This window comes from Mixophyes fleayi, chromosome 6 (assembly GCF_038048845.1).
Source record: "Mixophyes fleayi isolate aMixFle1 chromosome 6, aMixFle1.hap1, whole genome shotgun sequence".
In the NCBI taxonomy this organism is placed as follows: Eukaryota; Metazoa; Chordata; class Amphibia; order Anura; family Limnodynastidae; genus Mixophyes; species Mixophyes fleayi.
Window position 1 is genome coordinate 21,078,498 of NC_134407.1, and position 22,083 is coordinate 21,100,580.

Consider the following 22,083-nt stretch of genomic DNA (forward strand, 5'->3'; position numbering starts at 1 on the left):
ATGGTCTGCTTAATTCAGCCACAGGGGAATGATGGGTAACCTGGTGATGTCATTATAACATTGCAGGTATTCCCTGTATGGTAGGGGCCCCAGTAAAAGGTAGGGGAGATTCCGATCAGGTCTCTGGCACTTTTATTAGATGCATAGCGACCTGCAACTAGTTTGCATAGTGCATTTTGCATGAAAACCACTTTGCAGACTTGCATGATTCTAGGGAAGTAGGGGAGGGAAGGGACATTCTAACAAATGCAGACCTTCAGAAACACGCATATGATCCTGTTAGGATGCGTATCTTTTGCACCTGATACATGGCGACTAGCAGGGCCGGATTAACCCGAGATCTAACTGGGCTACAGCCCAGGGGCCTCGGGCATCCAGGGGGCCCTTGACAGTGCTCAGCAGCATTATTGATTGGGCCGGGAGCGGCTCACAGGGGGGCCTCAAGGAGGAATGGGGGCCCCCTTAGCCCAGGGGCCTCCATTCCTTTAATCTGGCCCTTGGCAACTGGTGGTAAACCAGGTGCATATACCACTGGCTCTGCATATGATTGGAAATACACTATTTTTCCTTACTCTCTTTTTAAGAGTAATTTACTCCCATTGTCTGACCCCCCAGCTTCAGACCCCTCCGCTTCAGCCCCATTGTGTGAGACTAGTGTATTTTGAGTGCCATGCCCTCTCACAAAATTGTGGGAATGTCATCCAAAATAAAGGTTGCCACAAAGCCCTCCAAATTATACCAACTTCTGTAGTTGTGATCCCTGGTCCACTCGCCACTTTCTCCCAAACTAAGTATTTTTGCACACAATACATGGTAGTGCCGTGGTGGTATGCTGTCATGGGCAACAGAAAATAGTACACATATTCACATTTAGTCTTTAAGAAACCACAGTATATAAATTGTATCAGATGGCAAACGCCAATACCTATTAATTTGCTATACAGGAACCAAGGCTGTGTCGTTTAACGTTCAAAGAATTCAGCATTATGCATTACACAAAGACCAATGTATGGAATATTTCAGCAAGACTGAGTTACTTTATAGAAAAAGTATATTAAAATCAGAGATGGAAGCAAAAGACATGATGATAAAAGCCTTTCTACTAGCAAATCTTTGGTGGAATATATAATGGGGTCTATAGAGACTGCCACTGAAAAGCGATACTGATATTGCAAATGTTTGGTTTATTAACATCAGTAAACATGTTTATAAACCGCATTGTGTTTACAAGCTGGTAACTTGCCCAAATACAATGCATAGGAAAACCTTTCTTCACCACATCTCATTGTATTTATAAAGTGCTTCCATTGACATGAATACAAGGTTTCACCTGCACACCAGAGGCACTGAAATGGAACAAGAAGTGTTTAAAATAATAGTGGAAGGCATCATAAGGGGCCTATAGAAGGATAGATAATTATATGTTTCCCAATCTTGAACATTTTATTAAATCTTGGCTATGGAGGAACCAGATACTAAGGTCAATTTTAAGAGCAGCCAATTAACCTACCAGTATGTTTTTGGAGTGTAGGAGGAAACCCACGCAAACATGGGGAGAACATACAAACTCCACACAGATAAGGCCATGGTTGGAAATTGAGCTCATGACCCCAGTGCTGAGGCAGAAGTGCTAACCACTAAGTCACCATGCTGCCCACGACTGCGCAACTTTTGCGTAGTTTCGCCCATATTCTATAACAATTGTTTCCTAAGATACATTCCGGTTTCAATAGTGATGGAAATACGCTGTGTAAAAACATTGTATACTTTCTGTAAGCGTAGACACACATACAGGCTGAAGCATTTATAGAAGTATCTGCACTATGTTTACTACATGCGTATTTACAATGAATTTACTTCAGAACGCGCATCACTTTTATATGATCATAAATTAAAATAATCAAATCGTAACAAACCAGCTAAAAAAACAAACAAACAACAAAAATGTTACTAATTTATTTTCAATATAATCCATATATTTGAGAATTTATTTTAATTATTTAATCTATTATTTGAAAATAAATAACTAAATAGCTGTTCATTGGGGATTGAAAATCTTCATTTCACACAGTTGTTTTGTGCCAGCTACAGAGACGCCTGCGTGGAAGGCAGTAAACAGACTGAGCTGTGACAGTCATCACTATCATCCAGCATTTAGACTGTATAAAAGACCTGGCTGAAAACGAGCGTATTTATGATAAACACAAGGCTCGCGTAGGATACACTATATAAACCGGCGTACATCCGGACGTGAATCGGGCCCACTGTGTACTGGACAGACCCAGATACTGCTTAGAATTTAAGGATTCCTCTTCATTCACTCCCACTGAATGGCACCATATCAACTGTTTGGTCCCAGCTGTGAAAGCAAAAGATTGGTATTTGTGGCTTGTAGTTGGGAAGAGGTATAATACCACTTTGTTAGTACCATGTATACAAGGTCTCTTTAATCGAAGTATAACTAGATTTTGTTTTGGTTCTCATAAAACATTTTGTTCCATGTTTGTATTTTCGGGGAATACACAAATCTGTGATTCCTGACCATAAAAGGTGATTAAAGAAAAAAAATCAGTATTGTATGTTGCAGCCAATTATGGCTGTGGGTCATTTACTGAGCAGCAGTAAAGAAATCGGTGATTGTGATATGTTATTATCACATTAGTAAAAATAAAATGTTACCCTTCTCAGGGGGGAACAAGCCTTTGTCCTTATGCCAGGAGATATTAATATTATTCCACCCTCAGTGATCACCCACACAACGCAGTTGGGTTAATCATTAGCGGGTCCAGTGTTAATAGCTAGGCAGGTCTTCAGACTTCTAAATGTAATGTGGTTGTAAGAAGCTGTTGAACGGGGGTCTGTATATTACTGGTCCTACACAAGTATTGGGTCCAACAGGGTCTCCATACCCCAAAGCACAGAGCAAGCTGGGGAGTGCCAGTGGCTGGTCCTGCATTGACATTAGAGCCATTGAAGTCCTCATCTGCCCAACTATGACACTAATTAAGCAGTAACATCAGCACTTCAACCAAACTGAATGAGGCTTAAATAATTCCAAAGTAGATTTATTTTGCAGTAAATAAAATACAGCAGAGTTATCACTTCATCTGGCCTCATTGGGTGTTTTAATGTACAAATGATCAAAGTTAACTTTAGTTACATTTACCTGGTCACCATTGCACTATAATTTCCTTTTCTTGGGACTTTTGCTGCCTTGCTGAAAACAGACATGTCTATCCTGTACCATGGCAAAATAGGCAGCTAGCTTTAATTTCACATACATTTCTGACCAGAGCACACATCGGTGCATAGCACAAATTGAAAGTTTTAAGGTATAATTCACCACTTCCTAATTATCTGCCCTTTTCTGAAAACGCTGCATCCTGAAAGTCCAATTGGATACCGGCTGCTTGTTCAACCTATGCTACCATGGGTTAATATAAGATACACCACATGTGTTAAAATATCACATTTACAGACAGGTCCATGAACTGAAAAGGGCTCATTTGTTATCCATTCTTGATGATAATATATCAAGCAGACTGAAAAATACAATGCTTTTGATTGCTACCCGGCTTTCTACATCTTCATAATCCCATTTTTTTCTTCATGATATATACTAGTTTTCTAAGCCGTCATAAGCAATTCCTAGTGGAAAAATAAGCCTATGTTAAAGTTGTGCGTTTATGCTTTCAGCCTACTTCTATCAACGGAGTTTGAAAAAACAACAGTCTGAGCTCCAATACTCTCATCTTCTCTCCTTCCCTATTCATTACAATACAACGTCTTAGGCAACTACCACTACTGTCTTTACAGTTTTTTTTTTTTTTACTTTGATGCAACAATATTCTGCAAACAATTTACCACTAATGTTGAAGAAAAGTTAATCTCTTCAACCATAAATAAAATTAATAATGATAATCAGGTTATTTTATTGTCTGTCGCGGGATATAATAAAAAGGCTGTGGCCATCTCCTTAAAACTTTCATTCACACGTTGTCTATTATTAATTACATTAATAGATAGAATAATATCTGCCACGTAAAAGGATTCTATGGAACACTGACCAGTCTAAATTAGGTCACGATTCTGAAAACTGATTTATTTGCGTTAGTCAATTACGAACCATAATGTGCTTTTGCCTAAAACATATTTTCCAAATAAAACACAGTAGTTAAAAATACTGCTCCCAGGCTTGACATCTGTCTAATGTTAGCTCTGTGTTTGTCAGTGAAACGGTTTGGATAGTCTCAGGAGAGACGCGACTGAGTGCAGGGTCTGGTCATTATAATTATATAAATAAACTATGCTGATTAATAATTTGATGGCAGCTCAAATCATATTTCAATTAACATATGAAATTGCGCCTTTGTCTTGGCACTAATGAGCTATTACTTTTACTACAATTCCTGTACTGTGTTTTTTCTGTGTTGTTTTTTTCTTTATGCAGATAAGGTTTTGCTAAAAATTAGAATACTGTTTAACCATTTTTGCAAATCCATCAAAAAGTATTTAATTGACAGGATATCTGCTTCATAGCAGAAAATACTGTATTTTAAAAACCTCTATTTTTCCAGATGGATAACGTTCGGTCTCCCTCACAAATCCGAAATAATCCTCACCTGTTTCCCCTCCCACCTCTCAGGCATTTATAGAACACAAGCTCCTGTATTGGTTCTGTCTCATAAAATAAATGTTTTCTTAACAAAACCTTTCTCCAGATTCCTTTAAAATCCCTCCCTCCACAAGAAGACAAGGAAAGGAAGAGTTTAAAAGCTGTATTTCATTAGTAATCCGTTATAAAAGACATGTAATGATATTTACAGTTAGAAAACTATTTATAAAGGCAGGTACACGGGAATAGTCAAAGATGTTGTGTCTCAATAAAACATTTATTTACAACATGAAAATACAGTGCAAACAAAAGCTTAATTTTGCAGGTGTGTGATGTCCTTTACCTTGACGCGCAAATGTGCTTTAGTGTGGTTGTGCGCACTGGAAAGTAATGTAATTAGGCACTTTGCATTATGACATCACTGAGGCCCTAGCCATACATAACTCGGGTACAATTAGTTCAGAGCAGAAAATAGCTCATACTTGCCTACTCTCCCGGAATTCCCGGGAGGCTCACGAATTTTGGGGAGTCCTCACAAACTCCCGGAAGAGTAGGCAAAGCTCCTGCATTTGCCAAAATTCACGGCATTGAATGGAGGGGGTGGAGCTTAATTGTGCCAAAAAGCTCCATTCAATGCTGTGAATTTCAATGTCGTCACGCCCTCCTCCTACCCCATGTCACATGACTTCTCCCCCGGGGAGAAATCTTAAAGGCTGGCATATATGAAATAGCTATTGCCACCTCCTCCGGTCACTAATGAGGTGGGTGGGTCATATAGACACAAGTGGGCGGTGACTTTGTATTTATATACTATATATATTTATATACTATAATGCATTGGTTACAGGTGTGTGTGTGTGTGTATATGTATGTATATATATATATATATATATATAATATGATATATTATTTTACTATGTATGGACCACTGTTTTGTAGTACAGCTGAACATCACACCTCTGAGTAAATATTCAGCATTTTATTTCTCACACTTCTGTAGCTAGATGACAGACACTTGTATATTAACACAGTGTATAAGTTTTAAACAATCACTCCTTCACATTGTAATTCAGATTGATGGCACGCTGCTGATAAGATATGGAAGTTGTGTCAAACACACTTTAGATGCCGCTCAGCCTCCGATACGGCAGAATAATAGCTTTGATTCCAATCTACTGTGCACTGACCAGGGGAGAGTACTTGAGCATAATGTCCCTTCAAATTCTATGAAAAGCCTGTTAGCAGAAATGAGTTTTTATGCTTCTAGGGACCCAAATTACATGCATACTGAATGATGTCTATGCCGGATTCAGATGTATTTTGCAGTTTTGTCTTAACCTTTGTAACATATTTTGATTGATGATTATAGCAATCAGACATGACTTGAAACACTGGCTAATGCATTTTACCAGGAGTGACTGAAAAAATACAGTAAATGTATTTATTAGGGTCCGCTGAATGCTGCAGCGTAAATGGGCAAAATGCAGCATTTGTTTGCCTCATGATGAAGATGAATGTTCTTCCTTATCTCCCCCATAAAACACGGATTTGCTATAAATTGGGCATGTCACTGTTCATAATGCTTTTAATAAGTAAACCAATATCTTGGTGTCCGCTTGAAATACACTCTGCAGTAAAGGAACAGGAAACATTAAAGAATTATCATTTCTTTCTCAGGCTGCTAAATTCTAGATGGCGACATGAAGAATCTATTGATTTTCTTATTTCCTTTACCCATATAAAATCAAACTGAACGAGGTCCCATCACAAAGTTTCTTGTGGATTGTTCTTTACAAATTCTTCAATATGGCATTATTGTGTTTTAGTATAAATAACAATGCACCAATTTAAAGCTGCACTAACTGTTTTCCTAAGGTGCCCCCTTCCCCCTTGCCAGCGCTCGCTCCGATGACTTGCCTGTCTCTCTTAAAGCTTCGGATGAGTAACGGAGGGTTGTGTGAGTAGAAGGGCCAATCTCTGATAACAGCCCCTCCCACCACCATGTAAAGGTGCTTAAGATTAATACAGAACCAGTAGAGCCACTGGGAGAAAACAGCTGGATTAAGCAGCCATTGCAGATATTTCTTTACCCAGCTGGTAGTGTAGTTTAAGGAAAGTAATAGATTAGCGACAGTTGTAGCAACTCTTAAAATATATTCTGTATTAATAGAATCCTATGGACGTCCTAACTTTTTCATTCCAACTAATCCCTTGTTATTATCATCCATATTTACCAAGTATCACCGTATTTCTATCCATATCACCCATTTCTACCTTGTTCCTATCCATATTCATCCTGTACTATGTTGTTCCTATACATATTCATCCGGTACTACCGTGTGATTATCCATATTCATCCGGTACTACTCTGTGCCTTTCTATATTCACCCGGTACTACCTTGATCCTATCCATATTCACCTTGTACTGCCTTGATCTTATACATATTCACACGGTACTGCCTTGATCTTGTACATATTCATGCGGTACTTCCTTGTTCCTTTACATATTCATCCGGTACCACCTTGTTCCTTTCCATATTCATCCGGTACCGCCTTGTTCCTTTCCATATTCATCCGGTACTGCCTTGTTCCTTTTCATATTCATCCGGTACTGCCTTGTTCCGTTTCATATTCATCCGGTACTGCCTTGTTCCGTTTCATATTCATCCGGTACTGCCTTGTTCCGTTCCATATTCATCCGGTACTGCCTTGTTCCTTTTCATATTCATCCGGTACTGCCTTGTTCCGTTCCATATTCATCCGGTGCTGCCTTGTTCCTTTCCATATTCATCCGGTACTGCCTTGTTCCTTTTCATATTTATCCGGTACTGCCTTGTTCCGTTCCATATTCATCCGGTGCTGCCTTGTTCCTTTCCATATTCATCCGGTGCTGCCTTGTTCCTTTCCATATTCATCCGGTGCTGCCTTGTTCCTTTCCATATTCATCCGGTACTGCCGTGTACCTTTCCATATTCACCCGGTACTGCCTTGTTCCTTTTCATATTCATCCGGTGCTGCCTTGTTCCCTTTTATATTTATCCGGTGCTGTCATGTTCCTTTCCATATTCATCCGGTGCTGCCTTGTTCCTTTCCATATTCATCCGGTACTGCCGTGTACCTTTCCATATTCACCCGGTACTGCCTTGTTCCTTTTCATATTCATCCGGTGCTGCCTTGTTCCCTTTTATATTTATCCGGTGCTGTCATGTTCCTTTCCATATTCATCCGGTACTGCCTTGTGCCTATCCATATTCACCCGCAGCTGCCTTGTTCTCATCCATATTCACCCGCAGCTGCCTTGTTCTCATCCATATTCACCAAGTACCCCTAAAGCCAGTACACTTTTTTTTTTTTTTTTTTTTATTATTATTATTGTTTATAATTACAATGTAATGTCTATAAATGCTAACTGCTACACAGGGCTGTATTACCATGGAGGAAACTAGGCACATACCTATGACATTATAGTTTAATTGGCAGCGTAAAAATGTTTGTTTTTTCCTCTTTCTTTTTTTTTTTTTTAACTTTTTTTTTCTTTTCTTTTTTATAACTTTGTTAGCATTTTTTTTTTTTGTGCCCAACATCTCTTTTCCCAGTGCTAAGTATGAGTATATTGTATTATTTAGTAATATAGTAATCTGTTATTTTTAGTGGTTCACGGTTTACCGTAGACCCTATATCTGTCATATGACGTGTTGAAAACCCCAGTGCTAGTCTAAGTATTCAAAGCCAGATGATGGCTTTCCATATTTAGCACTTATCAGAAATTACACTTACTGCAATTCAGAAGTAATTAACATATTGTTACTTATATAATTTCACCTGTAACCTTGCATCAGTGCGTGCGAGAAATATGACACCAGTAAAGGTTACAATATGGCACTGGGAATTATTGTAGGGATGGGACTCAGTTCTCAATGGCTTGCCTGTATCTTTTGTCAAACGATATATTATATATGTAAAACATATATTGCAAAGTAATCTTGTATACAAGAACTACTAAAACCATTATGAATTATATATGTAAAACCTTCCTGGGTTTAATAGTTTTGAAGATATATTCGACAATGATGGCACTATACAAATAAATGATTATAATAAGATCACTATTGTGTCTGGGGGGGGGGGGGGGGCGCTTTGTCAGAAGTCCCACTGAAGGACATTGCAGATAGCCTCTTTTAGCCACCTTCTACGACACGTGCTTGATAATATAAGACAATAGCTTGTAGTAATTTTTTTATTTTTTATTGTATGGTAAATTGTATTTTACCTTATAAGATAAATCGTTCAGTGAATGACCATTATAAATTATAGTGCATTAAAATTCGATTGAATATACCATCTATGTAAGTTTATCTGTTGCCTTTTGGTTTTTATTAAAGTAATTCACATTGTTTATTGTGTGTTCGTTTGCTGGCTTTATGCGCTCGCTCACTGGTGATCTCTGCACCTCTCCTGTTTTCGGGCTGTACACTTCTAACTATAACATCAATCTTTAAACCAAACATTATTTTAGTAGACATGGTAATAACGCATCAAAATAGTTTTGTATGTTTTCTATGTACTCCATCCTCTTAAACAAGAGAATTCCCTTACCCATTTATTCACTGGAAGATCCACCCTACCTATAATTCCTTGGTCCTCAAATGATGGTCCCACTTTCTAATCTATTGTCCACTAGGAATGAACCCTGCACTGGTACATCTTTTGAATAACAGAGTATATATAGAGTAATAATAGAGTTTCTTATTTTATTATAAAGCAACAGATATGTTGCACAGTAGACCTGCAGGATTATGTAGTCTGATTTCAGCTGTCCCCCCTTCTCAGAACACTTGTGGCTTACTGTACATATCTTCTGTTGGCGGGATGCTTTCCCGATTGGTTAGTAATGCTATGCAAGCATCCTGCAATCTGTTAACTAGACTTTGAGAGATTGATATGCTCTTGCTATACTAGGGTAATACATTGTTATGCTACAGATGAATAATCGGTCATATTAAGCTCATAATAATCAATGCAGGTTTACTATGAAGAGAAATAAAGCGTTCTGTTCAGGATATCTTCTGTCTGTAGGCTTCACTGAACTTCACCCAGAAGTCAATTCTCCTTTGAATGAGACTTCTTTTCATATTGTGCCTTGGGAGATAAGCCTGAAGTCTCCATAGTTCTTATTAATGTTTTAGTGAGGCTGTGCTTCTATGACTCTGTTCATGCTGAACTAAACAACATGTCCTGCAATGATGAGGTCAAGTAAGGCCGGAACAGTCTGTCTATAGATGGTTGTCTGTGCCATATTGTAGAAACCAGGTGAGGAATTGACATGTAATAGCTGGTAATCAGAAGTCTTTTTTTTTTTTTTTTCCTTTTGGAGAGGCTTATCTGAACATGCATAGAAAAAAAGCTTTCTAGTAAATGGGACTTGGTTTCCATCTAGCACGTTACATTAAATTTATGATGTTTTCTTGTTGCTGATATTCCTAATTTAGAAAAAGCTTGTTGCATCTTGTGAAGTTGTATCACGGTAAAGAGAGTGTTGTATTCTTGTCTGTATAAAAGGAGAATTACTTAATCTTTGCTGGTTTTCTTTAGTAAATTATGACTGCATTCTTATCTTATTTTTCTCCTATTAGGGATATTTTGTTGCCTCCATGACGGCAATATTAAGGCAAATGGAAGACTATCACTACGGTCATCTTATTAAGACCTTTGGGAAGATGAGGACTGATGTTGTGGTAAGTTTATGCATACTGCCCCTTTTTTTAGTTCTCTGTAAGATAAACCAATAAATGTATTCTTAGGCTGGCAGTGCCATGGACCTGTCCTGCAGCTCTGCCCGAAGGAAATGGTCAGTGTCCAATTTGGCCATTATCATAGAATGCCAGATTGGATGAGAACTGACCCGTGCAATGCTGCTGAGAATCACTGACATAAGTATTACATACTTGCCAACTCTCCTGGAAAGTCTGGTAGACTCCCGAAATTTGGGTTCCGGGCGAGCTGGCATTTCTCCCGGATCCTGGATATCACAGAGAATCGCGTCATTTGACGCGATTCTCGGTTTTTCACGCCATTTTGGAGGGCGGGACGAGGCCAATCGCGTCATTTTGGCCCTGCCCCCTGCGATGTAAATTACAAGTTTTGCAGGGGCGGGGCCAAAATGACGCGATTGGCCTCGCCCCGCCCTCCAGTCACGCCCCCTCTCCCGGAAACTTGTTGGCAAGTATTATGGGGACAGCCAGACAACGGGACAGAGGCCAAACGGAAATGACAGATTGGAAGTCTGAAAAGGCCGCTGCAACTTGTCATAATATGGCAGCAACACTAATGTTTGAAGTACTGTCATCTGCGGGGGTCAGTACATAAACAACCAATCGGAAGTGGTTGATAGTGCTGCTGATAGTCGTTATCATCCCATATCCTTACACCAAGCCTTCAGTACCAGCATAACATGGGTGTGGTATGATCTTCCGATAGTCCTATCCCCGTCACTGTTTAGCGTGACATAAAAAATCTGAAGGCTAACATGGCGACATGGGGTAAATAGTGACTTACCATCACACAGACACACCGCGTTGCCGAGCCGGCTACAATAAATTGCGAGTACGCCAAAGACCAACAGTTGAAATTGACGTCGGTTGAAAGCGCAACTATGACATTTCCGGTTTTAAAGTGGCAATGCACGGTCCGGTGCTTGATCCTAACGTTAACCCTAACCCTTAGATTATAGTGCGCCCGGTCCGTGCATTGCCGCTTTAAAACCGGAAATGTCAGTCCCGTTTTGAACTGCCGACAATTTCAACTGTCGGCCTTTGGTGTACACGCAGTTTATTGATATCAGAATAGTGACTACCACCCCATAACATGCTTCATCACAGCACCCCATAGCCGGATTTAGAAGGGCCACAGTCATCCAGACCCAAGCTTTACTTTCAGCACTGTCCCATGCGCTCAGCATTGTACATTGGGGGGATCATGACATGACACACATTACATACAGTGACATAAACACAAGGTAAAGATGACCCTGCACAAAGGAGCTTACAATCTAAGAGGTGTGGGGAGCACCTGATACTTAGGGTAGTGGAATAACAACTGATGGGGATAGTGCAGGTGACAGTCAATTGGCAAAAATAAATATATATGTATCCCAGATTTTAGTAAGAAGAATTATCAAACAAAACATATTGTTTTTACCATAAGTAATTTATTGAATTGTGCTCTTTACATAAACACAGGTGTGCAATATTCATACAATATTTGCATGATGTTAATTTTATTTTGCAAATAGTAGCAAAGCTGCACTGCACCCCTGCTCTCCTCTGTGATATCTCTCTGATATGAGCATGTGTCAGTGATGGTCCCTTCTGAGCTTCCCATCTTCTGTTTGACATTTACTAAAGTTGATACATTAGTTCTGTTAATGGGGACATTTGTTGCATGCTGATCTTGCCTAATTGTCTACGACGTGTCACCTCTTTATTATATTTGTTTCTATTTGCAGGATTTTCTTATGGAAACATTTATCATGTTCAAGAACCTCATTGGGAAGAACGTGTATCCTTCAGATTGGATAATAATGAACATGATGCAAAACAAGTGAGTACCGGCTGAGAGCACAAAGGTCACTTATTAAATGTGCCGAGCTCTATATAGAGTATCGCGTGCAATGTTCTCTCCATTGGCTCAACCTGCACAGCCCGTTCTATCTAAAGGTCCAGCTGAGTGCCCTTAGGTCTGTCATCGTATTATAATTGTTAGGGATTAGGTGTGATCAGCCGCAGACCGCACGCAGTGGTGTTATATCGCGTTCACCTGCCAACCGCATTTACCAACATTTCTGATCGATCGGAATCAAATCTCCCACATGTCTGGTGTTTAGTGCTACCAGTACCACAGTAGTTCTATCATTGCTTATTAACTACCCATCTCTCGGTGTACAGTTTATCCTTATGTAAGCTAAGCCTGTTTGTTAATTCTAACTTTATTATGATGTATGTACCATAGGTATTTATTTTGTCTAGTTTGTTTACATTGATGTTTGTAAATATATTTTGGCCACGCTGTATTAATCGATTTTACAAAGCTTGATGGTTTAGAATCGGGGGTTTACAGTCTCCGCTGCTGCCTTTTAACATGTGCATCTATAGTTTATCACATTACATAAACTATAATAGATATGTGGACAATAATGAATTACTATCACCATGAGTCCAGGTTCCGGGATACATAAACTGATGGCTATACTTGATGATTTAAAACCAGTTATAAATGATAATTTCACGCGGAAGCCATGGCTTGGTCATATTACAGTGCTTGATTTGTATGTGCTTTTGTTACCGTCTAGGTGTTTTGGCCAGGATGGTGCTTTCTTTGGTGAGCTGTTTGTGCATGCATATGGGTTTTTGCTTTTTTTTATTCTATGTTAAGAAATATGTAAATTATTTTATACATCCAAATGTTTATTCACGTTCCCCTTTTTGTTTATATATATATATATATATATATATATATATATATATATATATATATATATATATATTCTAATACTAATTAGCACCCCACTTACAGGTGCAATCCCGATGCCCGATAAAGGCATCTTAATCTCTAGTGGGTGTATTACTTGGGGGGTTTTTTTTTCCCATACCTTCTAGTGATTCTGTCTTTCTTATATATACATGCTTTAAAATAATGTAGATTATTTCTGAGGAGTAAATAGTGTACAATCTGCTATCATAGTAATGCTTCTCCTACACTTTGTATAATATATATAACAGTTATAATTGTGGTCTATAAGGAACTCCATCTCCGTACAATGTCTATGCGGACTAGACCACCTTGAGATAGTTAGGCTATCAGGCACATACCCGTTTTCAGTTCCTTCTCTCCTCCGTTCAGTGTTTGTAAGGACCATACAAATATTCTCATGAAGGTGATTGCTCTTAATAGAGTAACAGTGACTGTGTATATTAGAGATATTAGCATAGCAGCGTCAGGGCAAAGTTCATCATATTCTACTTTCCCCCATCCCTGCTGCAACATCCGCTTCTGTAATCTGCTCCCGTGTGCACAGGCATTGCGTTACTCCATAGGGTTCAATGCTCTCTGTTCGGGTATCAGTCTCTCCTTCTCTCTTATCACAAATATGGAATTATGGGTAGTTAGAAATAAAATTGGGTGTATGCACATTGTCTAAACAATTAGATACATGTTCATCTGCAGCCTAAGCCGTTGTTTATCTTATGGCCTCAATATTGTAGAGATAAGAAGTTTCTTCTTTTTTTTGTTGCATTTTTGACAGTTGAAAAACCCTACGCAAAACAATTATATTATTATAACAATAATTATTATTTGTCTGTAAATATGTCATTATGTCATCTGTTCTGTCTCCGGACCCTGTGTAGTGTAACCCCTCATGGGTTTAGTAGTGTAACCCCTCTGATAAATAGCAGGTGCTTTCTGAGAACAGACGAGGACAATATTATTTATTGTGTGTTCTAATGGTGCCGTAATGTTTATTATATTGGGAGGACACTTTTATCTTCGCTGAGCACTTTGCGTTGCTTAAGTGGCATTTGTGACAAAGTGGTTATTATTAACTATATTCTCTTTTATGTGAATCCACTGCACAATCCAACACCGTTTTAACCTGGTTGTAGTATCGTACGTTAGTTTCTCATACAGATATTTCTTATTGTGCCTCAGTATGTTCTTTGTGAATAAATTGTGCTTTATTCAGGGCCAATTCTCTCTTTTGCATGTTTATATTATTTTACGCTTTATGTATACATGTCATGATTTCTGTGGAGAAACTCTTATAGACAACATGTGCTGTACTGCAGCATTCGTGTTACTGCAGCATTATAGCTCTTGTTTGATGCTGTACAGTCTGTTGTGATGGGAATTAGGTTGTTACAAGGGTAAATATGAGACATGTAAAGGAGTTGGGTGATCATACATCTATGTATGTACATAACACACTATGGATAATGTGTGTCTATTTTTGTTCATGTTAACTGCCGCTTACAGACGTGCCAGACTAATAGTTGCCTACAAATAAGGTGTTCATTTTAGTATACTTATAGTATAAAAGAAATTTTGAGAAAACATTCTTAAATATCAGGAGCACCTTAGTATTTGTTACCTGCATTGTTTATCCATCTTTAGGTCATGCAACATTTTAAGACTGAATGCAAAGTTTAAAAAAAAGCGATTGTCTTTTTGTGCTATTTTGTTCTCTAAAATGAATTGTACATTTCAAACAAATTTACCTATTTACAAAACTTAGACGCAGTCTCTATTTTCCCGGGACTATCCCAGGTTTTTAAACTTCTGGGATCACGGCTAGAAAGTTTGGGAAAACTTTCTGCTTTGACAGAGAGGGCACAATACAGTTAGGGGTATATTTACTAAACTGGGGGTTTGGAAAAGTGGAGATGTTGCCTATAGCAACCAATCAGATTCTAGCTATCATTTATAGTGTAGGCTGAAGGAAAGAATATTTTTATTCTACTGTACAAGTTATGGCAACACCAACGAGGCAATAACCAAGCAGCGCTGCAATGAAACTTCTGCCACACTGCTTCATAAATAAGATCACTCATGCAGACGCTAGGGGGCCCAATTGCCTCTGATGACGGGAGGAATAAGAGTAAACAAAAAAAACCTCAATCTCTGCGATAAACATTTTATCAAACTTTTATAAGTACTCTTTGGACTTCCTATAAATGATGATATATATATATATATATATATTCGCATGCATAAGCCGACTGTTGGCAAAGCAGGAATCTGGGAGGTTAGCCTACCTTTTTGGGTGTCTCCCAGACATTCCGGGGGAGTAGGCAACTGAGACAGACCGATAAATAGAGACCCTTTTCTATTATTACTATTTTTAAACGTCCGTCACAACTTAGCAGAGCGGTGGTCATTTTCTTGTAGTGCGCCTATGTCTGTGTGCTGGAGAGCGGTGTCCATTTTCTTGTAGCACAGCGGGGATTCGGGAACTTGGCTTATCTTACTAGGAATCTGGGAGGTCTCCCAATATTCTGGGGGTCACCTGGAGAATGCCCGTAGAGTAGGCAACTATAATTAAGCAGCAGGTAATATCTCCACTGCAGTGTGTGTACGTGTATAAAAAATTTCTATATTGTAAAAAAAAAAAAAAAACAACAGATTTATGGTCCCTTTTCCGCACCAATACACTGTCCTTTAATAGTACTCTTTTATATGCATCAAGGATTTTTAAGTGGCACTATTTTGGCTCATCCCATCAACGTAGATAAGGAATGTCTCTTAAGAAGAATGTATTGGCAAGTAGTTTTACAAACAAGATATAATAAATTATGTTAATTCTTTAAAAAGGGTGCAGGTTTTTTTTTTAAACTTATTCCTGCAACTCATTTCATGTTTTATTTGTTTTACATTCCAATTAAAATTGTCCAACATTGCCAAGACCTTAATTGCACTGCCCTCTAGAACATAACATTGCAACTTAGCAAGTTACGTAACCTTGAATCGTGACTTGTGACCTCTTCTGTTGAGGGTGAATAGATATTCATGGGGCACAAACACTTTATATATAGGTTTCAGATACTCCTATCGTATGTGTAGGTAGGCTCTGTAAAATGTATGGTTATAGCCTGTGTGCTACTCTGCTTCCACTGCCGCTGTGCAACGAGTAGAGCAGGGGTCGGAACTTTTTTACCTTTTACCCCCAAATATATTTAGATACGCCGCCGTTATCCCCTTGATTTGAAAGGAAGGAAATCATATATTATTAATTATTGGAATTCAAAATTTTATTGAATCTATTCAAAATTTCTTTGAAAGCTTCAACTTCAAAACTTCAGGTTTTGAGGAATTGATGTTGCTTCATTTTTGATACGAGAGTATCAATATTGGGGCATTTTGATGTTAGAGCAATTTTGATACAGTCTTCAGCATCCAATCGATTTCTCTGCTTTGTTTTTATGTTCGTTAGAGTGGAAAATCTTTGTTCACAAAGGTAGGTTGTTGCAAAAGGCAGCAACTTTTTGACTGCCTCCTCATGTGCAATTTTGATGCCTTTGCAGCTGTTGACATCCAAAAATATGACAGATCTGCTTTGTTTTCAAATGCAATACGTGCTTCATTATTGCATCGAAGCTCAAGAAGTGCCTCTGCCAACCCTTGAGGCTCTTCTGGTACAATAGCATTTTCCCCTTTAAAGGGGTCTACAATCCAACTGACAGCATGTGAATCGGCAGCATTACCCCCAGGAATTTCATTTTTACCCCATTTGGGGTAATTTACCCCTGTTCCCTGACCACTGACCACTGGAGTAGAGTGTTAGCTCCACATTCCACTACAGACAGCTCCTCCCACAGCTATGGGAGTGTCAGTGTGGAGTCTGAAACAGTACACTAGGTTTAGCTCTTGTGAGATGTTCATATGGTAAAATGTGCATCATTGTCACATTCCACATAGATTAAGCATTCATGATCTTGGTAACCTGCAAGCAAAACAAATTGCTTTAGTCATATGTTGGCTGTTTCAGCTTTGCAGAGTCACGTTAATGAATATTGATGCGTGTTTGTTGTCATACATCATTAACAACAATAGTTTTTGAAGAAAAGCATATTTCCTGAGCCTTGACGACACAAGTGATTTATGAGGCTGATCTCAAATTTTGTTTCTTCAAGCCGTTTGAAAGGCAGAGCTTAGATGCAAAGTATGGATGAGTTTATGTTAATAGTGGGAATTATCAAAGGGAAACTAATCTCAAAAATGTGTTTTTATTATAATGCTACGATAAAATATCTTTGGTTGTTTTATTTCTTTAGTTAATCTAGCCACAGTTTCCCCAGATCGCTATCTGTCTTTCACTGTAGCTTCATCAACTGTGTGTTCTGACTCTCTGGCAGAATTCTGCCTGCAGACCACTCCTGTCTCTGTGTGCATTGTACTAATACAAGCGGCTTCTCCTCCAGCCTCTTTCATACAAGCATGAGGAATCAGTGAGAAACCAATGGTAGGCGATGGGAGTTCTGGGAGAGACAGGAGTTGTGTGTCGGGAGCATTCTGCAAGGAGTATGGAGCAAGCAATCATACCACCAGTTGCCCACTAATCATCATCATCATTTATCTATATAGCGCCACTGATTCCGCAGCGCTGTACAGAGAACTCATTCACATCAGTACCTGCCCCATTGGGGCTTACAGTCTAAATTCCCTAACATACACAGAGAGAGAGAGAGAGAGAGAGAGAGAGACTAGGGTAAATTTTAATAGCAGCCAATTAACCTACTAGTGTGTTTTTGGAGTGTGGGAGGAAACCGGAGCACCTGGAGGAAACCCACGCAAACACGGGGAGAACATACAAACTCCACACAGATAATGCCATGGTCTAATACTAATACAGATTGATGTCAACTGAGCACTAATAAGTACAGACAAATTTAAAGCATATTTTGTTCTAGGTTTTCAATACACATTTCCTCTTCACAAACACAAATATTTTGAAACATAACTGCATGCTTTACATTTTAGGTCCATTATTAGCACTGCTCGAAGAAAGGTTTTTAATATGAATGGAGAGGAACTGTAACACCGTTTTCAGCCTAGTGCTGATGTCAATGATACTTTGCATCTAATTAAGAATAAACAAAAACATTATTACTCTTAAGTGTTGTAGATAATCTACAAGAATTCCACAAACTAACAAGGAGAGAGACAGAAATTTATGGTTATAATGATGCCCAAATAAAGGGATCCCACTATATTAAACTAAACTTTGCTGACAAAATTAAAGCAGAGCCCTGCAGATATAATATAAGAACAGCAGCTGACACCAGCAATTATAATGAAGTAGTTATTAAAATAAAGAAAATTACCTGCAGTATTTAGCAAAAGAGTAATGGATCCAAACACCAGATTAAATTGTGTTATGCCTACTAAACAGTACAATGTCATCACTCATTGGTTAATTGTACAAACTGTATTTTTAACCAAATTTTGCAAATTGTCACCATAAAAGTTTGCAAATGTAATTTTATTTAAAGCTTGTATCATCACAGGTACACTACATTGGCCACTTGAGCCACACCCATTGATAACAGGTTCATAAAAAAAGCATACATGCAATCGCTATAGTCAAACATTAGCAGTAGAATGGGTTGTAGTGAGGAGCTTAGTGACTTTCAACGTAGCACTGTCAGTGTGCCGCCTTTCCCACAACTTGGTTACGCATATTTCTGCTTCAGTCAACTGACACTACAGTTAATTTCAAGTAGAAATGTCTAGCAACTGCAAAGCGTTAGGCCACACTAGCTCACAGGGACCAACGCGTGCTAAAACAGTTAGCACATAAAAAATGTCTGTGCTCACTAGCAACATTCACTACGGAGTTCTAAACTTCCTCTGAAAGCAACGTCATCACAAGAACTGTTCAACGGGGCCTCGTGGATTGGGTCTCCATTGGCGAATAGCCGCACACAAACCTCAGATCTCCATTCGCAATGGCAAACATCAACTGTAATGATGTAATAAACACAGAGTTTGGTGTGGAAAATGCTGACTGGCCAACACAGAGTCCTGACCTCAACTTCATCAAACAGTTTTGGGATGAATTGGACCGCCGACTGCAAGCCTTGCCTTATTGCCCAACATTCCCCAACCAACCTCACTAATGCTCTTGTGGCTGAATGGATGCGAATTTCTGCACTTATGTTTGACCATGTAACGTATCATTATACCATCTGTACCGTCTGGAGATCACTAGTACCACAAACTAGTGTTACTATCCTTATTAGGATGGCTTGAGCTAATAAAACATCACTGCTTCAAGATCCTGCTTTGACAACTACTTACCTGTGCTGTAATTCCTGTGACCTGCAAATTAGACCAATCTAATAATGTAATTAACCCCCCCCCCCAAAAAAAAAAAAAACCTATTGGATAGATGGAGTAGCTAAAAAATGTGCTCACACCCTGTCATGTTTTATTTTTCTGCATCATGGAATTTTAATGATTTTGTTTGGATAGTCTTACCACTGGTGAACACAAAATACTGTGTTATGTCAAATAAATAAATAATTGATTATGTAAGTATTCAACTCAATAAACCCTGATACAATCTGTGTCTTCAGGGGCCACATAATTACTTATTGGAGTCTACCTGTATACAATTAGTGGTTGGGTTGAATGCAAAATAAATACATTAGTCTTTGAGAGGTTACACCATTTAGTAAGTTAATTTCAAAATAAGAGCTTCATCATGAAGTTCAAATAACATTCAAAGCAAATATGAAAAAAGTTATTGGAAAGCACCAAACAGTGGGTGTCCTATACTCAAAGACTTGTAATATTGTAATATCCCCCAGAGAGAGCACAGTCAAGTCCATTACACAGAAACAGAGAGAATATGGCACAACTGTAAATTTATCTAGAAGCGGCTGTCCTCCAAAAATGAGCATCTATATATTAGGAACATTAGGGGAGGGGCAGATGGCAGCCCCTGATCAAGGACTAGGTACACCAGTGCTGTGAAAGAGTCACTCTGGGTATTTTTGTAGTAATACAGTATTTTTCTCATTAAGATAATTATATACTAATATTACAGTTGGTTTTCCCTTTCATCTTTTCTACTCTATTTCTACAGTACATTCTCTAAGGAAATACTGAATTCACATTTTTGTTAAATACCAGACAGTGGCAATAACATCATACGATGCTTTCTAAGAACTGGAAAAATCAATTTCTTCCTGAATTCCTTTAAAATCATCAATTACCTACTGTATGTTAACCTTCTGAAGTCCTTTGGGGGCTTTCTGCTTTTACATGCTGGTTTACTTCTCTTGATTGACGTGGACAAAAAGCAAACAAACATCCAGTGCTTGTTCACAATAGGTTTCCAGTAATATTCAGCACAGACATCCATTTTCTATGCATATTTAATGTAGACACTAGGAAAGTAGAAGCAGCCGATTTGTAGGCTGTAACAATATTCATCAGAATGCAACCTATCAAATCGCTAAGAACCAGTGACCTTTCTGTGGCACTTCTCAGTGATGATACTGGTTCCTGGTGAATAGACTGGATGAAGATTGCCTCAACCCACAATATTGGCTGCTATGTGTAGGTGACACACAAAAACCAAACTATAAAATCATAATCTATTATATGGTATAATGTTACAACAAGTTCTTCACATGGCCCCTGAGATTCCATTTTTGTAATAGAAAGAAGCCATCAATAGCTTTATTTACCTTCTTTTGAAACAAGTCCTCCAAGGCAAGGTCAGAACACTACAAGGGGCTAACGGTTAAGAAAGTACTAGGCTGCCTTCCAACAGTTTCCCTTTCAAGCACATTGCAGTGTTGTGTGCACCAGTTAGGTGCATGCTGTCCCTGCAGTCACTATCACTGTAGTAAGAACAAAGTCCTGACCGTACAGAACAGTCCCTCAAAATTAGATCATATATCGGGACGGTTGGCAGATTGTGCTGCACTCTATCTGTTATTGCAGCGTTCATGTGTCTTAAGCTCAGTTGATGCTTATCTGGATCCTTGAATGCTGGGGTCCTGTTTAATATATTTAATATATTGGGCTATTTCACCTAATATGCTCCATCTTTCAATTAATTGTGTTAAAAGACCCCAGCAATAATTTAGAGTCTAGAAGCCAGCCTACAAAATTAGAAACCAGGCAAATTTTAAAACCTTTTTGTATATGGTATCCTCTAATAAATAGCAGACCATACACATAGACTGAATATAAACATATATAGACTTCTTTACAAACAGCTCACCCCTCTTACAGACCTCTTGCCTTATTCAATACACATCATAACCCTTCTCTAATACACACCATAACCTTTCTCTTGTACACACCATAACCATTCTCTTATACACACCGTAACTTTTCTCTTATACACACCATAACCCTTCTCTAGTACACACCATAACCCTTCTCTTATACACACCATAACCCTTCTCTAGTACACACCATAACCCTTCTCTTATACACACCATAACCCTTCTCTAGTACACACCATAACCTTTCTCTTATACACACCATAACCATTCTCTTATACACACCATAACCCTTCTCTAGTACACACCATAACCTTTCTCTTATACACACCATAACCCTTCTCTAATACACACCATAACCCTTCTCTAATACACACCATAACCCTTCTCTTATACACACCATAACCTTTCTCTTATACACACCATAACCCTTCTCTAACACACACCATAACCCTTCTCTAATACACACCATAACCCTTCTCTTATACACACCATAACCCTTCTCTAATACACACCATAACCCTTCTCTTATACACACCATAACCTTTCTCTTATACACACCATAACCTTTCTCTTATACACACCATAACCCTTCTCTAATACACACCATAACCCTTCTCTAATACACACCATAACCCTTCTCTTATACACACCATAACCTTTCTTTTATACACA

The 22,083-nt window shown here is 38.6% G+C and overlaps 1 protein-coding gene across 2 annotated transcripts in view; it reads left to right on the forward strand.

Annotated features, from left to right (window-relative positions):
* The window catches only part of DOCK1 (dedicator of cytokinesis 1), a 256,182-nt gene that overhangs the window by 155,259 nt on the left and 78,840 nt on the right, over nucleotides 1-22,083 (forward strand). For both annotated transcript variants that reach the window (XM_075215996.1, XM_075215997.1), the window contains 2 exons: nucleotides 10,249-10,350; nucleotides 12,120-12,214. In XM_075215996.1, the coding sequence (XP_075072097.1) occupies nucleotides 10,249-10,350; nucleotides 12,120-12,214 (197 nt within the window). The remainder of the gene's footprint in view (nucleotides 1-10,248; nucleotides 10,351-12,119; nucleotides 12,215-22,083) is intronic.